The sequence below is a fragment of the Meriones unguiculatus genome, chromosome 3, assembly GCF_030254825.1.
Source record: "Meriones unguiculatus strain TT.TT164.6M chromosome 3, Bangor_MerUng_6.1, whole genome shotgun sequence".
NCBI classification, from domain to species: Eukaryota; Metazoa; Chordata; class Mammalia; order Rodentia; family Muridae; genus Meriones; species Meriones unguiculatus.
In genome coordinates, this window is record NC_083351.1 from 1662667 (window position 1) to 1682037 (window position 19371).

Genomic DNA, 19371 nt, shown 5'->3' on the forward strand with positions numbered 1-19371 from the left:
TCTGTACGTGTTCTCTTCACCGACCTCCTGGAGAACAGAGGGTGTTTATTTTAAGAGTCAAAAAAGATGTTTTGAGCAACTCCACTTAGCTAAATCCTGGCACCGGTACTCGAGAGAGAAGCTAAATGCCGCAGGTCAAACCTCATTTTTTTGGCTAAAATGTTCAATCAAAACACACCTAATACTTCTGTCGGGGTGCGGGGAGGAGTTGAGAGCCTGGGGCAGCCATCGCCAGCGAGCAGCAGGCCAGCAGTGCCTATGCAGAGGCTGACTAGCGACATAAAGAGGGTTTTCAGTAGACGGCAGCCCAGCCAGGGAGGAAGCCAAGGCTGAGAGGCTCCGGAGTGCGCCCGGCACTTTCTCCACCCAAGGTCAGCATCAGGTGAGGAGGCCTCATTAAAGATACTCCTACCTGGCAAGGCTGCTAGTGAACCAGAACCCAGCTCAAACCTTCCCTTGCAGGAGGGCTCTGGAAACGCACCAGGTGCCAGCTTCCTCTGAGGGCTTGGGGCTCCCTCCTCAAGCACCAGTGACCGAGGAATGGTGCCATGTGGTGCTTTCCTGATCCTCAGCAGCTCCTCGAGCATCTGCTTAAAGGATGTGTGGGGAAGCCAAGGAACAGAGCTCCCCAGCGCCTGTCCCCAAGGATAGCCAGGCCCTGTGACCTAGAACGTGCAAGGCTCTAGCTGTCCCCTCCTACCTGGTAACTCCTGAAGAGTTGGGGATGAGGCTGTTGATGGCACTCTGTGTCCCGACTGATGGCAAACTCGAGGGCAGGCAGCATGCCCTGCACAGCTGTGCTGACCCTTCTGGGAATGAAGGAGCCCATAGTGGCACAGATGGGTTAACTGGGGTTCGTCCCACTTGGCTACTTAGCCTCTGGTGTGAAACACTCATCTGTAGGTCTGTGGGACTCAGTTTCTCTTCCACTAAGTTAAAGCACGGCAGGCCGGTTGAGAGAAGGCTGTATGGCCAATCACTGGCCGTCCTGCTAGTGAGTGCTGCAGTCTCCGTCACTCCTGAGCAGTGGGAGGCAGGCCCAGCTCTCCAGATGCCAACCCTTTTCCTCCCGGAAGGAAGGACTCTCTCCGTAAAAGTCCTCTCGGAGACAGCCTCCTACTCCAGAAGATGAGTGTGAGCAGGTGGTGAGCCCTTCCTGGGGAGGCCTGCTGGCTGCTGGTGGCCTTGCCGGCATCTGAGGCTTGGCTGAGCACGCAGAGAGCGGAGCAGACAGGTGTGCAGAGGCACGGGTCTAGCCTCAGCCCCACATTCCTTAGAGCAGTTTTCACCTCAGGAGGCTTGCCTGCGGCAGATATCCCTCTCAGATATCCCTCAGGGATGGGGCAAGGCACCCTTTCCATCGACTCCGAACAGCCCCTCTCTCTTGCAGTAGGTAGGAAAGCAGCTGGGTGCACCCGAGGCCCCGCCCTGTGCCCTCACCCTCTTTCCAGTGTCAAGCACCCAGGTGACCTCAGTGTGTTAGTACAAGGCGACTGTGGAATGCCGCCAAGCAAGCTCCTTAGACTGGTCCTAAAGCAGCACATGGTCTCTTGTGACCTGTCTGCTAACAGGTTCAGCACATACAGCACACACCGCGGCCTTGCTCTGAGAGAGAAGAGGAGCCCTAGAGAAGTACAGAAGGACAACTGCCCTCAGATATGGCTGGCTTCTGCGGCTGGCCGTGGGCAGAACCCAGCCAGGCTGGGCAGAGCACGTCGCTGGGTCCCAGCGGAGTCCTTGCTGGAGTCTTGAGTCTTGCCCGGCGCTCACCTTGCCTGGCCTCATTCTCGCTTTTCACTGAGTCACTTTCCAAACCACACTTTCAGAATTCATTACAAGAAACATAAAATTCACAATGGTTAGAATTCCCAACGCTTAGAATATGGCCTCTTGTCATTACAGCTGAGCCAGGCAGAGAGGGTTTGCTATGCCGCATTTTGGTTCCTTCCTGGCTGCACAGGCACACGCGGGCACCTCAGGCTAGTGTGAAGGGGAGGGAAAGAAAGCCCTTGGGCCTGACCTCACTCCTTGTTTTATTTTTCAAGTATGACTTTCCATCTTGGCTCTTATTCTTATGGAAGTAACATTATAACTTATGAATATGAGTGTAGGTGCTGGACTTTCAACCAGAAGGGAAGAGTCCAGTTTCTACCACTTGTTGGTTTGCACAGCGTTAGCACTGTGCGTCTGGTCACTGCCATACCAAGCTTCTAGGGCAGGTGGTGGTTTTCTGAGAGGATACACAGGGTAAGACGCCATAGCTGTGCAGATCCGAGCCAAGGAAAGCTGCATGGTGCTGGGGCGGAAGTATCCAAGGGTGGCGCTCTCCCTCTTCTGTGGCCAGATGTGTCTTTGAAGTAAAGGGATGAAGGGCTACTCTGCCCACAGCTGGATGGGGAGTGCCTCCTGTGGTCTGCCAGGCACCGTCATGGTGTCCCGAGCCACAGCTGAAGGAGGGCTCTCATACACCACAAGGGGCCATGCTCCTGCCCAGGCCATGCCAATATGAGCAGGTGACATGCTGCTGACTCTGCCTTAATGTTAGCGTCCTGTGCTTGCTCCCTCTGCATCTGCCGTCTCCTAGAGTTGAACTCATGGTCCCCTGAGCTCTGCCTCCTGAGCCAAACTGGAATCCCCAGGAGGACAAGGTCACACCCGCAGCCTACTCACCCTGTTGGAGGCTGGGCAGGTTGGAGCAGAGACTTTTCTCCACGTACTCTGGGTTTCTGGCAGAGCTCAGAGCCTGCCGTCCCTTTCAGGGTCTGAGCCCCCTGGATGTTGCAACCCCAGGTGGCCCTAAGATGCTGCCATGCCTGCACAGCACCCTGTGACGTGGGTTCTCACACTGAGTTCTCAGCAAAGCAACACCATCGCCGAAGTGGAGCTGTAAAGAGCCAACTACAGCCTTTACAGGGAGGAGACGCTGTGCTAAGGGGTGTTTTCCATCCCAGCCTAATGGAGGACCTCCGTTACAATAAGGACACTAAACCGAGTGATCAAGGATACTTATCTTCACTTTGCCCTTGACAGTGGATGTGATATGACTAGCTGTGAGAGTTCTGGTCTTCACTTTTTCAAAACGATGGATTGCAATCTACAATTGTAGACCAGGTTAGCCCTTTGCTCCCTTGTGTTACTTCTTGTCAGTGTTACTTTTTTTCCCACAAAAAAAAAAAAAAAAAAAAACAAAAGAAAGAAAGAAAGAAACTGAAATTGCCCCCAAGGAGAGTTCTGCTTCATTTCTCAGGGAAGCCACAAGATCTCGCCTTCATGCTGGTAGAGGTGCTGCTCTGCCGTGGTCCACAGCCCTCTGTGGCTTGAAGGCCGCGTCTGTCAGTCACTAACAGCCCTTTCCAATTTGTTTGCAGCAGATGCTGACAGATACGGAGGTGTCACCCCAGGAGAGCTGCACCAAAAAGGTAGGCGAGCACGACATCCCGGCCGTCACCAGCACCTTTATGCAGCTCCTGGGGGGCGGCTGTGAGGTCTTGGTTGTCTCTGAACTGCAGAGCACAGAAGCAGTCCATGGGCGCAGCGCTATCTGCACGGTATAGGAAAGCCATTAGGGGAGATGCTCATTTTCACTGTGTAAGCAAGCGGGGTGTCACCTCACTAGGCAACCCCAGCTCTTGAGAACAGAGAGAACCCAGTGCCCGTGGGAATGCTGCAGGCCGTGCGGACACATGGAAACTAAATAAAGGCAGGTTGTGTTTATTTAACTGTCTTCACTGGATACTCACATGAAAAGAATATTGGAGGGGGGTTGCACAGGGCCACAGATTCAACAGATCCTTTTGCTGCACTCTTAACTCCCAAAGAGGGCTCAAGCGTCGCTTTAAGTAAGCAAACCATTAGGCAAAAGAAAAGCATCAACTGGGTATTGTCTACGCCTTTCTCTCTGATGATGGCTCATAGCTGGTTGACAAACACGGCTCTGAAACCGGAGGCAGAGAGAGCTGTGCGGAGAGCAGGATGCACACGGCCGGGGGGAGGCGCACACAGAGGTTCGGGCATGCCTGGGTGTTCAACCTGCAGTCTGTGTAGTGGCAAGAAGATGCTCTCCCATCAGCTCCTGAGCCTTCCTGAGCTCACTCTCCAGGTACTGCTCACGGTGCATGTGTGCACAGGAAGACACGCGTGTGCACGGGTTCATGCAAGCATCCTAACCCGTGTTCAGGATCTTCCCATGAAATTAAATTAGCACCTCCTCTCTGGGCATCTTTGTCCAGGAACAAAAGTGGGCACCACGGCCTGTTTGCACACTCCCCTACCTGGAAGTGGTGGGGGCTCAGCTCAGGCTGCCGAGCACGATGTACCGGCACCGCGTGGTCCCCCCAGTGTTGTTCTCCTGGAGTCTTCCAACACAGAACATGTGTTGGAGGGGTCCTGCCACCCAGCTGAGCAGACAAGCCTGGCCTGATGTGCACTAAGGTAGGCACATGGGCAGAGCTCTCTGCCAGGGAGGGGACCTGTCCTTCCAGGCAAACCTTGGCAGCATTTCGGAGGGGATGTTTTGACAGTGGCTCTTCCTTCCTCCTTCCACCTCTCCCTCTTCCTTTTAAGTATACCATAGATCAGACTCTTCCCCACCTCCCCCTTTGCCTCTTCAGATAAATTTGTTTTCTCTGAAAAGAAGGGGTGGGGATGGGACAGAATTCTGTGACTCAAGAGCTGTGGAGAAGTGAATCACACACAGTCTCCAGTCCAGTCCATGCCATAAACAGAGCTGGGCACTGTGCTACCCTCTTGAGTGTGTTCTGTGGAGGTGGCCTAGCTGGAGGTTATAGGGCAAGATGGATTCTCAAGCCATCAAGGCTGCTCAGCCTGGGTATGGTGGTTAAGGTAGGAGATGAAAGGTTCAAATGGAAAGGGCCATGAAAAGTGCTGGATGCGTTTGAATGGAAACAAAGAAGCAAGGGCAGGAAGAGCCTAGCGGCTCTCCTCTTGCTCTGTGTGGGAGGTGAGCATGCTGTTTGTGATCTGTGCTCTTACATGTGGTTCTGTGAGATCTTGTATTACCTGGTCCTAGTCATCCTGAGAGGTGCTCACGTTCTGAGGTGCTCCACAGCCAGAGCTCCATGTGGTGCGTGGCTGACAGAGTTGCGTTGATTACAGCTCCTTGTGGTGCCCTAAGCTGCAGCCAGGCTATGGGTCTCAGAGACTCAGTGGGCCCACAGAGGCTGGAGCATCCTGGAAGGCTGTGTCAGTAGGAGAGCCTGGAGGGACCAGCATGGCTGGCTGCATCGTAGCTGCCTTCTTAACACCCAGCCCAGCCCTCTTCCTCTTTCCGCCATATTGGAGGAACTCAGAGGATGCTGGTGAGTGTTTCTGCCCAAGTTCCACAGTGCTACAATGGGCTGAGGAGCCGCTGCAGCACCCAGGGGCTGTGAACAGCACAGTTTCAGATACACATGGCATGTGGGCACGCCTCTGCCCAAATGCCATGTGCCCAGGGTCAGAGAACAAGAACTAAAACCTCGTCTTAGGTCTGGACCGGAGTAGTGGGAGATGAAGGGGACTGAACGGGAAATGACAGTTGTAAGTCAACAGCAAAGAGGCCACATGCCAGGGCCTAAGGGTACAGGGATACAGTTACCTTTGAACTTGCATCTGGATGGAAGTTTCCTCCTCACCAGTGGTTTGACACTTAAAGCCGTGGTTAGTATATTCTTGTGCCTTTTTCTTGCTGAGGCAATGCCATACCCACCTGTGTATTTTTTTAATGATGAATCCAGCAAGGCCCTAGGGTCTTATTTTGGTAGTTTGGATCATCCAAAGGAAGACATGCACACTCGTATTAAAAATATGGTAGGGAAAATGGCCTGTGGAGGCTTGGGTTGGTCAGCTGCCATCTCTGAGCTGTGTGTATTTCCTGCTGCCCGTCTGCTCCTGTGAAATGCAACCGACTTAGCTTGATTCTTTCCGCCCTTGACATTGATGTAGAAAGGAGAGATAGAGGAGGCTGTGACCATAAGTATTAAGTATTAGAGGGCAGGTTACTACAGAGCCACTGCACTCTTCTTAATTTATTCATAATTCACTGGAGAAGGGGCCCAGGACCGGGTGAGCCTGGCCGCCCATGGAACAGCTGTGTCAGGGCTCACACCTAAGACTGCAGGCTTGCACTGAGCGAATCCATGGCTGGATCAGGCTGCCCCCCTTTCCTTCTGCTCCCTTTGTCCCTCAGTGGACCCCGTCTCCTGCTCCCCCACCCCCACTAACTCCTGTCTCTCACTCTCAGTGTCCCTCTGGGCTCTATTGTCCCTAACATTGTAGCCTCGTGCCCCAGCTTTTGGGCCTGTGTTCTAACCTCCAGGGCCTAAAGGCCAGTGCTATCTCTGCCCTGGTCCTCTGTGCCCTCAGGACACACCACCTGAGCTTCCCCAGAGGTCACTTTGACTGTGGTCGGATCCAGTCAAGTCTCTTCCCACAGTGGAACCCAGGACCTCTGGGGCTGTCCCTCTGCCGGAGACTCTATTTAGTCTGTTTACTTAGAGGGAAGCCCGGGGCTCCTGGAGAGCAAACATCTGCGGGAGATAATCTAGCAAGCTGTCCATCCATCACTGGGCCGCAAGGCTCCCTGGAGAGCACGTCGGAGCCCGTAATAAAAAGGCCGGGAGAAGAGGCTTTGGGGACGAATAAAGAGCCGTGTTAAGGGCTCGCAGAAAATGGATGGAAGACATTATTAAGGCTCAATGGCCGCCTTATCAAAATCCAATAGGATAGACATTTGGCAAAGGCTTAAATTTATTCTTTGACTTTCTGGAGGGCTTGAATTTATCCGTTAACAAGAGTGTAGTCCACCCAGGGAGATGGTATCAGCCAAAGGAATTTTGATTCAATCTCTTCAGTGATATGAAAAGGGAAACACAGGGCCCCACGGCCTTTCCCTTTGTCCCACTTTATCTTGTTTTCTCTCAGCATCTTGCAAAGGAAAGAGGTGTTAATACAGGGCAACTGGGGAGAAAACACAAATGAAAGGAAGTGACCTTTTTCTCTCGTATTTTTATTTCCTCCCTTTCTCTGCTCCCTCTCCGCCCCCAAATAAAGAAATCAGGGATTTGTACCATTATAACTAGGACTCAGGGCCTGGAAAAGGTTCCTCCCTAGAAGGTCCCAGCCAGCACTCCTGGTCCATGGTGGGAGGCATGGAAAAAGCAAAAAATAAATTGAGAGGGTCAGCGATGGGTCTATAAATCTCTTCAGTTATTATTTCGTACAAAATGCTACAGGTCATAAAAGGAGCCTGATAGCCCTCAAGTGGTCCAAAGAGGATGACTGATTGATGTTATGAAAATCTATGAAATGATTATTTGGGTGTTAGAGCCGTAGCCTGTCCCACTGTACTTGGGGACATTTTTCCCATCCTACGGTCCTAGGTGAGCCGCCTCCGGTGACCAGAAGCCCAGAAGCCTCGGGCTTATGAAAGATGACTGGAGCCAGGGAGTGAACTCAGCCTGCTGTGGAGGTGGGAACCTCGGCAGCCGGGCAACTACCAGGTGGCTTTTTTGGGCAATTATTTGGATGTCACACATCCCGAGGTCTAAGCAGGGCCACAGCTGAGCGAGCTGTTTGCCTCTGTGGCAGTTTCTTCATAAGGATGGTGCAGCAGGAATTGGCTTATATTGTTGCTGTGTAGCTGGAGGGTGAGGTGGTGGAGACTCACACCCCAGTGCTCCGCAACAAGGCACTGACCTGCAGGTCAGGATCCGGCTGGTATTTATGGAAACCGGAAGGCTCTCCCCGCCTCCCCCCAGCTTGGTCAGCCTGGGTTACACTAGGGCTGACACTGAGGTGAGCCTAGAAACCTCTTCTTCTCCTACCCTTACCAGCCAGATGGCGATCATCAAGGTACATAACTATACCATGGTGTCCTTACAGATTCTCTTTATTACAAAAAAACAAAAGCAAAAAAATAGGGACACCACTAACACAACAAACTCTGCAATTGAAATTACTAATTTGCATGTGGGATCAGTTATGTCTTTATGAAATCAAAGTGTGTTTAGCTGCCCCAGAGACAGCCCTGAGTTGATTTTGATAATCTCAGGCTGAATAGACTTGCCTCGTTGCAGTAAGCCAGGGACAAAAGGCTGGACAGTGGTTGAAAGCCCTTTGAGGACATGTCTCTCTGTCCATTGTTCTGGGGTTGCTGATAAAAGAACCCGGAGTCCATTAATTCAGTGAATGAACATATAGCAAAGTCAGTCCCCTCTTGAGAACAATAATGTTGAGGTCAGCTTCAGTTGCCATGGAAACTAAGTACTCCTAAGAAGTTTGCATCCTTGATTTTGCTGAATCAAAGGCTGCAAACTGAAGAGGTGTGACACTGCCACGGAGACAGCAGAAAGTCGGGAAGCGCTGCCTCCAAGGGGCTCCTTCTCCTGAGGGGCCTGGGGCACTGGCCTTGGGACCCTCAGTGCCTCTCTGGAACCAGCCTGCGCCTGGCTTCTTCACTCACCCCTCCCTGAAGGACAGAGGATGCTGTTTTTACAACTTGAGACGTAACCAGAAGGGCACCTTCTAGGACTCTCTGCAGGGACAGGCGGAAAGCCGTCTGGGGGGAGGAGCTTCGGTGGAAGCTCCAGCCGCCCCTGTCCAGGCAGCTTGGGGCCCAACTGGACTCTGACCTCAGCCCCTTGCAGCCCTTGAACTAGCTTCTTAGGGCAGGGCCTCGAACTGTGGCTGCTTTGCATGACGATAAGGGTGACTAGTGGCCCGTTAGCGTGGCCTCCGTGAGTTATGGGCAGCCCCGAGCTTGGGGATGACTCTATAAAAGTACATCTCCTGAGCTTCGTGGAGGCTGATTGGCCCACCCCCACTGGAGGCTCCCTTAAATCAGCTTGAACCATCAGATTAGGTGGGCAGAGGTGCAGCTAATTAATTTCCTGGCGGTAATTTATTACCTGCTCCCGTGGTGTTGTCTCCAGGGCTGGGCTTGTCGGATAGAGGCCGAGACAGAGCTCAACCACCAACTGGAGGTACACAGGGCTTGGGGCTCACCATGGGCGGGGGGCCTCAGTTTATTTCTACTTTTCTGTGGGAAATAAGACAGGATTTGCCTTCTCAGAGACCTCTTCCGAGGCATCCATGAAGGATCTCTGGGGCAGTCTCTAGGGAAAAGTCTTAAGGGATGCCAGGAGGGAGAAGCCAAGTAGTAGGACACTTCCTGGTTTTCTGGCAGGGAGGGAGAGCTGTGCCCCTGAGCGTCTTCTCTGGCATCAGAACTGTCAGCTGGGGCACTGGCCGCTCCCCCAGAGGCCTGGGGTGGGAGCCATCAGCAGCCCACCTGCACCCAGGAGCCAGCTCTGCTTCTGCTTCATAGCCGGGGCTTTGAGGTTTGAAATTGTGAGCACACTGTCTCCTCTGAAAACTGTGCTTAGTAATTAGAGACCCAGTGTTCTGCAAGGTCTGGGGATTGGGGCGGGTATGCAGGGAGCGAGCAGCATTGCTCTGGACTGGACAGGCTGGGCAGCGGGGGCTGTGGCAGTTCCTTGATGGAGGTGAGAGAGAGCAGGGGCGGGGTTGTCTGAAATCAGGCAGCATCTGTCTCCAGGGCAGAGAGGCATCCACAGCACAGAATTCACAGGGACCCGCTGTCTGGTCCTCACAACAAACTGGCACCTCTGTGCATACAGGTGACCTTCTGTGGTTTCTCAGACCCTGTCACTGTCACCTGAGCAGCCCTTGCAAGAGAGCATTGGGGAAGACGGCCAAGTGGGACGGCCTCTCCCGCACCCGATCTGAGCAGGATTTATTGGCTGCATTACTGGCTTTATAGGAGCCAGATGGAAGTGTCAATAAAGTCGGTCCGTAATCTTCAGGTGGGTGCGATATTGAGTTAATTAAATTGTGCTGCACTATTAGGAGAGAAATATATATCAGCTGGAGGTGCTCCTCGGCCTCTTCTGTCCTAAACACCCTGAGTACAGACTCAGTCCAGAGTCAGGCGGGGAGGGTCAGCTGTGAGCTTCACCCGTCCAGACACCCGCTGCATTGCACAGTTCCCATCATGACCATGCGTGGCAGGGGTGCCACGTGGCTGAGCAAGGCTGGCTATCAGCTTGGGCACCACAGATGCTTTGAACACTTCCCTTCAGCCAATCGCCTTGGCATGCTGACAGCCCTGCATCCCTGGAGGAACTGCTCACAGAATACAAGTGGAGTCTGCTTCCTCCTTGTGGTGCTGAGCTTCCTAGGCCTCACAGACAGGTTTGGGGGTCCTGAGAGCATCAGAAAGCAGCACCCCTGTATTTGTGTGTTTCGGGCAGAACCTCCTTAGTGCTTTTTCTCCAGGTAGAATGTGGGTGGGCTCTGGGGCCTCAGGGTGGGGCTGGGGTGCGGGCTTCCCTAGACAACAGCTGCCTGGTTGTTGGGAGCTCTCTGGGGCAGGCAGGCCGTTGTGGAGGGCTGTGTCATCTCTCCACTTCTAAAACTGTTCTACTGTTACAGACTGCGCCTGACCTAGGTTAAGGGGTGGTCGCCATGGGGTGGAGCTGCCAGTGCTGGGAAACGGTGAGATCCCAAGGGGTCTCTGCTTGCTGATTCGTCTGTGGCTCCTTCTCAACCTTCCTACTTCTGTGACCTTTAACACTTCCTCGTGTTGTGGTGACCCCCAACCAGTTTTTTCACTGCCATTTCTTAACTGTAATTTTGCTACCATTATGAATTGTTATGAGAATATTTGATATCCCAGGATATCTGACCTTTGATCCCAAAATATCAAGACCTCCAGGCTGAGAACCTCTGCTCCTCTGCAGGGTGGTGCTGGCTCTGTGGCCACTGCTAACACGCCTGCTCTGGGGGCCCCAGGTGCAGATCTCACAGCTGCCCCAGGCCCCAGGCCCTAACAGGTGGAGTACACCTGCACTTTTCCTGGGCCGCAGTAGAGGCAGGAACGGAGGGTGTGAAGGGGCGGACAGACAGACACGGAGGGTTCCGCCTCCCTGGCCCAGGTGCCACACAAACTCACTCATAGCGTCTGCACTCGTGGTGGATGTTTACGGCCGTGTGGCGTGTTTGCTGTCCCCCAGCACACCTGCTAGCCTGGCTTTACTGAACGGGGGGTCCGGGCAACAGGGTGGGGCAGGACCCGACAGGACACTGTCAAATGCTAGCCAGTAGCCGCTTTGTAGCAAGGACTCCTCAGTGTGTGCTAAGTGGTTCCACATGGCTCCAGTGTTGCTCTGCACGCACCGTGTGAAGCTGATCGAACCCTTCCATAGCCAAAGTCACTATAGCTGTGCACTATGGTGCAGGTGCAGGTTCAGGACCTGGCAAGCCTGAGTGGGCGGCATTGTTGAAAGTAGATGTATCAGTGAGTTACTGTCATGGTGGAGCTGCATGGCAAAGCATTCTAGGAGCAGTGACTTGAAATCGCCTGACTCATTCAAGCAGACAAGCCAGGGTGCTCGTGGCTCAGCAGAGCAGGACTCTCCTCTGATGGCTGGGCCCAATCTATTATCAATTGTCTGGGTGTGTGACCCTGGGGGTTGGGGTGGAGAGGAAAAACTTGATGGGCTCACTGCTGTGTCAGGGTACAGAAAGAGCATGTGACCACTTCCGTCCAGGCCAACAGGGCAGGTGACCAGCCCTGGCCAACAGGGCAGGTGACCAGCCCTGGCCAACAGGGCAGGTGACCAGCCCTGGCCAACAGGGCAGGTGACCAGCCCTGGCCAACAGGGCAGGTGACCAGCCCTGGCCAACAGGGAAGGTGAGAAATGAACACTCTCTTTTTAAATTTATGCCACAAAAAAAGGATGGGCCAGCAGGCTTCCTGGAGGAGGCTGTGTCTAGGATGACATCTGGCTAGCTTGCAGGTCACAAGCAAGAGCATTGGTCATCCTTCTGGATGTGTTGAGAAAGAAGCCCAAGTCAAGCAAGCCTCACGTGCCAAGATGGATAGGATGAGGGCACACAGCCATCCTTACAGCACCCCTGCCCCTGCTGGGCTCAGGCCAACTGCGGCTCTGCATGCTCCATGAGAGTGACTGTGTAATCCTTGGGTGGGTGCTCTGGGCTTCCAGAGATGTAAGGCAAGTGGGCTTTGCTGCAGGAGATGTGAAGTGAATCTTTGGAGATGTCTTTTACTGGGAGAGAGCATGCCTGGGGCTGGGAAAGAAGACACTCAGGGCAGCTCCTGCCTGGTTGTCACTGACTAATGGTTGCAAGGTTGGGTAGCAGAGTATATAAATCAGATCAACCCAGTGTCCAGTGCCCCCAGAGTATCATCTTGACAAGTTGACATCAAAGATAGGACCTCCAGCTCAAACCACAAAACCAGAAAGAACAAGTGGACATCTTAAATGCTTGCGGACTTATGGGTGAGGCCCTTAGCAGATAAGCACATGGCAACACCCACATCTGCGACTGTGCATAGCTAGGAATGTAGTGAAATGATCAAAGAGGAGGGCCAGGGTACACAGGCTGGTCAGAGCTGCGGCTGCGCTATAGGCTGATGGCAAGAGATGCCAGGCAGTGTCTGTATGTTCAAACCCAGGGAAGGATCTACTCGGAGTTGGCCCTGCTGTAAGCCTGAATTCTGGTCAATTGCAATGTACAACATGGACAAGTGTGACTCTAAGTGTTAGCAGGGACAGTGTGCTCACCATTGGGAAAGCCCGCTGGGCTGGAGCGGAGCCGTGTGGAGCTCTACACGTGTGCTTTTGTTTCCGGGGGCCAAAACTTGTGAGAAAGGGGAGTTGTTACTTTCCTTAAGAGATGAGCCAATCAGCAAGGGTCTCCATGTGCTAGCATGAAGGTGTAGTTCAGATCCACAGAACTCAGTTAAAAAGCCAGCTGGAGCAACCTGTGCCTGTGAGCCCAGCACTGGGCAGGTGGGGGCAGGAGGAGCCCTAGAGTCCACTGGCTGGCCAGCTTGGGCAGTTGACGAGCTCCGGGTTCAGGGAGGGATGCCAGGCTGGCTAGTGAGACAGCTGATATTAACCCCTCACCTCTGCCTATCATGCCTGATGTAAGCCTGTGCACAGGTAATCTCGGCAAAGCGGCAGATCATACCTGTGTGGAAAACCCACACAGATGAACGTGCCTGAGGAGGCTAGAAGGAAACACCCCAGTGTCAGGCTGCTTCCTGGCGAGGCTTGTTTCAGATGATAACTTCGTGAAGTGTGCTGCAGCTGCTGAGACATTAGCTCATGTAGAGTATGTCCCAAGCTGCCAAGCACAGCAGCATGCCCATGGCAGACATTCTCAGCACCAGTAGTAATGGCCATCAGGCTCGGTTTGTTGAGTTACATTTTTTTTAATGCCTTCAAATGGGGCCTTTTGTCCCACTGGCCTGAATTTGGGGTGACATTCTGCCAGCTGGGGCCAGATGGAAACAGCTTGGGCATTCCTGGTCAGTCTCCATGACCGAGTCCCACAGAGCCCTTTGCCTTCCATCCTGCAACCACACTGGGCGTCCTGAGAAAACAACTCTGCGGGACTGAGCTTTGAAGGCTGCTGCAGCGGTGTGACAGCTCTCCTCACGGGCTCTCCAGCCCTCACAGGGGAAACCCAACTTGCTTCCTTCACCCACAGAACAAGCCTTCTTCAAGCACCTACTATGGGGGGCAGGGAGCTGTCCGGAGTGCTGATCTCCAGGTTTCTCCCCTGTGGAGTTGGGGTCCCGAGAACCCGGTTGCTCCCACAGCGGGCCCTGCTAGGCTGTGTCTTCTGTTGTGCTGCATTTCAAGCCAAGCACACCTCATGGAGATACGTTTTCACGACCTTCCTGTGGTATCTTGTCAGTGCTGTTTTTATTTTTAACTTGTCAGTCTTTTCCCTTTTTTTAGTTTTTAAGATTTATTTTTTGAGAATGTTGTATGTGAGTGTTGCACTTACATAGTTTTTTCGCCCTCCCCTCCCCCACTCTTCTTGAGAGCCGTCTGCTTCTCAGATTCGTGGATACCTATTGTCCAGTTGTAACTGTTACACATGCGTGTTCAGGACCCAGTATATACAACCTGCTAGGATGGGTTACTGCTGCTTGTGTGTCTTCAGGGCTCACCTCCTGGGCTTGGCTTATATCATAGGTTATATGGAGGGGTCACCCCAGAGAAGACTGATTCTTCGTCTCCAGCAACCATCAGTTGTGTGTAATTGATGAGGCCCCATACATGTCAACTGATAGTGGGTATTTTTCCCCCTCTCTTTGTTTAGGCAAACAAATTGTTGAAATTTCCTGGCTACACCTTCCCCGTCCTATATAGAAAACACAGTCTTAAGCCCACACACATCCTAGTGCTCTGGCTGTCACCGTGTTCCTGGCCCCTTCCTGTGACGTTCTCCCAGCCTTGGGTGTGGTGGGTAGAGGAGCTGCAGGTGCTTCAGAGGCTGGTCACAGCCACTTGTCACCTGCACTTTATCGGTTGGGGCTTTCTACAGTGATCTTTATCTACTGTCGTCTTTTTATGCTTAAAATTATGTTTCATTGTGTGTATGTGTGTGCTCACAAACATGTGAATTCCATGGCTATATGTGGGGGGCAGGCCAGAGGGCAACTTTCAGGAGTTAATTCTCTCTCCTTCCACCATGCGTGTCCTGGAGCTCCAACTTAGGTCATCAGGCTTCCCAACAAGCTCCTCTACCTGCGGAGCTGTCTTGCTGGCCCTGCCCTGTGGTTTTTGAGGCAGGAGTTCCCCGTGTGCAGATGGGCTGGGCTGTGCCCTTTGAGTACCAGGGAGCCAAGAGGCCCAGGCTGGTCCTCTGCCATAGACAGGGAGAAAGTGCAAGGATAACAAATTGGTTCTGGTAAGTGGGGGTGCAGCTCTTAATTTAACAGATTCAGCATGATCTGCCATTTTCTTATTTAATGCTCTTTTTTCCCCTGATGGATACCCTCTCCCTGCCTTAGCCTCTTTGTATGCTAACGGGATTCGTTATCCACCTGACACCCACGTCCATCAGCCTGCCGCGCCCGGCGGAACAGCTTCTTCTCATCCAGTTAGCAAGGTGTTGCTCCAGTGTGCCTTGATAAATGAAGTCATAAAAAGCAAGACGTATTCTTTTATGTTGGCGCCTCGGCTCTGCTATTTCTGAGCAATGGCTGAGACTTGGAGGATTAGCCTCAGAAATGTTTGCGTTGTCGGGGATGGAAAATGATCACCTAGACAGAGTGTGGCGTGATGTTCATCACAGACCATTGGTGGGGGCGGGGCTCAAAGGCTACAGCATCCACTTCCCAGGACTCCGGGGATAAGGAGGGAAGGGCTGAGCGCCTGCGGTTGCAATAGTTACTTACAAGGTCCAGTGTGCCATGGCCAGGCCAGGGCTTCCTTCTAGCCCTCCAGCCTGGGGACTCTGGGTTCCTAAGGCCCTGAAAGGGCAGATAATTATCGGAAGAGAATCTGAAGCATAGGCACCCCAAAGAGCTGCAAAAATAAACCGAGGAGGAGGGATTTTGAATAGCTTTCCTCCCTTTGTACTTCTGTTTTGGACAAGCAGTGCAGAGGCAGGAGTGAGAGGGAACTGGCAAGGTGGAAGAAAACATCAAATTAGACGGCAGAGGGAGCAGGGTTGGCGGCGCCTGCAGTGGAGAAGGGCTGGGGGCGTGGAGCACCTCTGTCCCGTGGCTGTCCATGTGCAGCTCTAGGAGACAGGGCTGGCCACAGAGACCACCTGAGTGGGGCCAGGGCAGGCCGTGAGGAGACTGCCTGCTGTAGGGGGTGGCGCAGCTGGGGCTCCGTGTGCAAGGGAGACATGAGGTGCAGCTGCTTCGTGGGGCTCAGTGTACAGGGGAGACGTGAGGGTGCGGCTGGTCTGTTGGCGGTCACGCCGTGGTAGCTCTGAGGCTGTGGTGGCCGAAGCCAACCTGTCTGTTCTTGGGCCACATCCCAGGAGCTCTAGGGGCCTCACAGCTACTCTGAAAGGCAGTAGCTATGCTTCCTCTTTGTGTACTTACAAGAAAGCTGATTTGGACAGGTACATTCACTCCTCCAAGGTCAGCCAGGTACAAAATGGAAGCCTGTTCCCAGTGGGGGAGGGGGAAGCCTCCTATCCAGGTGGATTCATGCTCTTGAGTACCCACTGTACCCAGAGAGGGCCCAACAAGCATTGACCTGGCAGCCAGCAGCCCACCTCCTGGGCCTCCCAGGAACCAGGAACCACACACAAAGGAACCCTGTGTTCCTTTCTGGCCCCTCCTAAAGCCTGGGGGACATCCCATCTCCTCTTCCTTGTTTTTTGGTGCTGTGGCCCCATTTTCCTATACCTAGTGTCATGGAAAGGAACTTCATTATTAAACCCCCAGGCTTCGTGCTGGCATGTAACTCAAATGTCCCTCAAGGCCTTTGCCCCATTGGGCCCCTGGCTTGCCAGCATGACTGTCCCTTTTCCCTTTTGCGGTTCCCTCTCTCATCTGGGTCTCCACGCTAGGGCAGTGCGGCTTCTCTGTTCACCCACCAAGCCCCTTCTGAGCAGAGGGAAACTGCTTCTCCACCAACCGAAGCAGGTCTTCTTGCCCTGTAGCCCACGGGCGCAAGCCTGTCATCATGGAAGTGTGGTTTCCGAGGCCCTCTGGAGCTTTGTTCCTCTCATTCTCCATGGTTTGTCTCTGTGAGATGCTGAAGAAATTTCATGTGGACTGTAGCATGAGGGACTCAGTAGTGAAAAGGACTCTGTGGAAGTCTAAAAGTCCCCATAGAACTTACCTGCTGAGCACATGGCTTCTTCATCTTTAGAATAGAGAGAATAGCAGCCCTCACTTCAAAGCTGTAGCTGTTTGCGTGGGTTGCTGTGTACAGAGCATGTGTGAAACAGCACCTGGCATGGGTTCAGAGCACACAGTGAGACAAAGGTTGGGGATGGTGGTTGTGAGAATGGCGACGGTGATGCTGATAGTGTGGTAATAGAGGTTAATGGTGGTGGTGGTAATGATAATGACGATGGAAATGAAAATGGTGATGGTGGGTGTTATGATGGTGGTGGTAATGATCTTGAAAAAGGAGATAGTGGTGAGATGGCAGTATGGTGATGATAATTGCCTCAGCCGTGAGTCCTTGAGGACCTCTCCAGATTCAGCCATTACCAAGGGCATCAAGAATCAGGAGAGGCTGCTTGCAGAGGGCTGTGAGAGCCACGGGTGGACCCGGGTGAATCACTTAGTTCCTTAGGGTCTTGGTTCCTGACTTGCCAGCACTGTGTGCCCACTCAAACTCTGCAGCAGTATGGACCCCAAAGATAAGGCCTGGGACAGCACTGTGGAGAATGTTCATTCAGCAAGACAAGGTATTAAAAAGAAAAAATAACAGGAAGAGGTGGAAGGAGAAGTCATAAACCTTCCTCACACCCTGGCCCTCATAGGCGACCTCTCACATAGAAAAGCAGGCCTTGGGGAATTAATAAGAAATACAGAACTTCCTGTGGGTTAGCAAGTAGATTGTGAGCCGTGAATTACTTTTTTCCTTTGAAAAATGATGTAGCCAGGTCAAAATATTTTTGCATTTCAAACACTTGAGTTCCTTTGTCCCGTGGGCCGCCGTGCCTTGGTTTCCATGCAGCCTCACAATGCAGGGAAACATCTTTTAACTGCCAGACAGGCCTCCTGATAAGCCTGCGACCCGCAGGGGTGAGAACGCAGAGGCCTTTGCAGACTGTGTTTACACAGCAGTGAGAGTCCCCTCTCCCTCTCGGCAAACAGGCCCCAGGGCACAAGTTACACAAGCCCGCACTCATGATGGCTGCGCACACCATGCTGTGCACCCAGCCAGGCCTGGGGAGGCCTGGCCTCCAGGTACCTTTTTTCATCTCTACATGACAGCCACCTGCTTTGCTGGTAGAGTCTGAGAGGCTGGCCATCTCCTCCCTCCTCATCTCATCCTTACCTGGGACCCAGTGCCCTGGAGTCTTTTTCATTACATCCTGGGAGAACCAGCCAAAACACAACTAGGTCAAGGTGTGCCAGGACTGGAGGCGGTGCCACGTTGCTGGGAGTTTCACCAGTTTCTCCTAAGATGCAGAACCTTGCGCTGAGCTCCCCCCCTGCTTGCGTCTGCCTTACGAGACCCTGCAGGCTCCAGCTGCCCCTAGTTTCTCTGGGCCAAAGCAACCTTCCCATTCAGTAAAACTTGACATTTGCTCCAAGGAGGCCAGCCTGGACAAGACAGGCACTAGCGGAAGAATCCCATCCAATAAGTTAGATAAGACGCGCTCGAAAAGGAACCTTTGACATTTCACGGGAAATCAGCCGCTGGTCAGATGACAAAAAGGGGTGAGTGAGCAGCGTTCATTCATCTATGTGTTCAGTGGCGGGATTCCCCTTACTTCACCTGTCCTGCATCTCACGTTAGTTCATTCACAGAGCCATTCAGTGGAAGAATTTCGCCCCATGTTGTAACCCTCCTTATCTCATTGACTCCTGGCTCTTCCTGAGGGTTCTGAGCTCAGGAAAGCCAGAGAGTGTCAAAAGCTCCGAAGTGACCAGCTGGCCTGTGGCCTGCCTGGCCTCGTTAGGGACTCTGTTCTGTATGTCTCTTAGCACACTTCCACCTGCTTGGGCCTCTAAGTCCTTAGTCCCTTAAACAGCAACGCAGAAGGTGAAAATCCCAGGGGAGTTTGTGAGTAAGGAGAAAAGTCATAGTAGCCATAGCCGGGGCTAGGGGACAGGGTCTAGGGTCTAGGGCCTCCTCAAGCAGACCTTGAAAGGTTGAGCTGAGAATTCTGGGGCTGGAGTGGCAGGATCACTTCCTAGTGGGGCTTGCCAGCCGTGAACTGCTGACTCCTTGTGTACCCAAAGGCAGTGGGCTGGCTACAGGGATCAAGAACGGGGATGATGGTGGTGGTGGTGTCGGTGGTGGCAGCAGTGGCGGCAACGGGGTGAGAATGGTGGTAGTGATGATGAAAACAGACATGTGCAGCCATGAGGGGCTGCTGCATCAGGCTCCTTTACTCAGGGTGGAGTTAAGATGAAATAACTCCATCACGGCCGAACATGCTGTAAGTGGAATGTGCTGAGTTTCCCCACCCTGGCGCACTGCTGTTTAGCAGCACAGCCCTCTGCAGGGTGAGAATTCTCCCCGTGTCCTCGGGGACTATGCAGGCATTCTGGCTTGCTGCTGCTGGCATACAGTGAGAGGGCGGGCCTGTGTATCACAGGACATCTCTGAGAAGAGACGTGAACTCGGAATTCAAAGTGTGGTTTCTGTCAAGTGTGGACCCGGTTGCGTGGTAGAAAGTGAAAGAGCTTCGAAGTGAAGCGTTAGAGTTGACAACTGAACCTGTGAACGTAAGATGAGGGCCTGGGACGACCCGTGTGTGAACAGCTGGCAGGCAGCTGTTTTCAGGGAGAAGCCCTGGAGAGGTGCGAGCAGGGGTGGAGGAGACAGAGACACGGATGTGGGCATCTCTGTCTGCTCTGTGAGGAACCACGTCTCC

The 19371-nt window shown here is 53.1% G+C and overlaps 1 protein-coding gene across 9 annotated transcripts in view; it reads left to right on the forward strand.

Moving 5' to 3' along the window:
- Prdm16 (PR/SET domain 16) overlaps positions 1 to 19371 on the forward strand; it is a 310338-nt gene that overhangs the window by 149418 nt on the left and 141549 nt on the right. For 5 of the 9 annotated variants that reach the window (XM_021655376.2, XM_060378940.1, XM_060378939.1 and 2 more), the window contains exon 3: positions 3369 to 3419. In XM_021655376.2, coding sequence (XP_021511051.2) covers positions 3369 to 3419 — 51 coding nt within the window. The remainder of the gene's footprint in view (positions 1 to 3368; positions 3420 to 19371) is intronic. The other 4 variants (XM_060378942.1, XM_060378941.1, XM_060378943.1 and 1 more) reach the window with 1 other exon arrangement.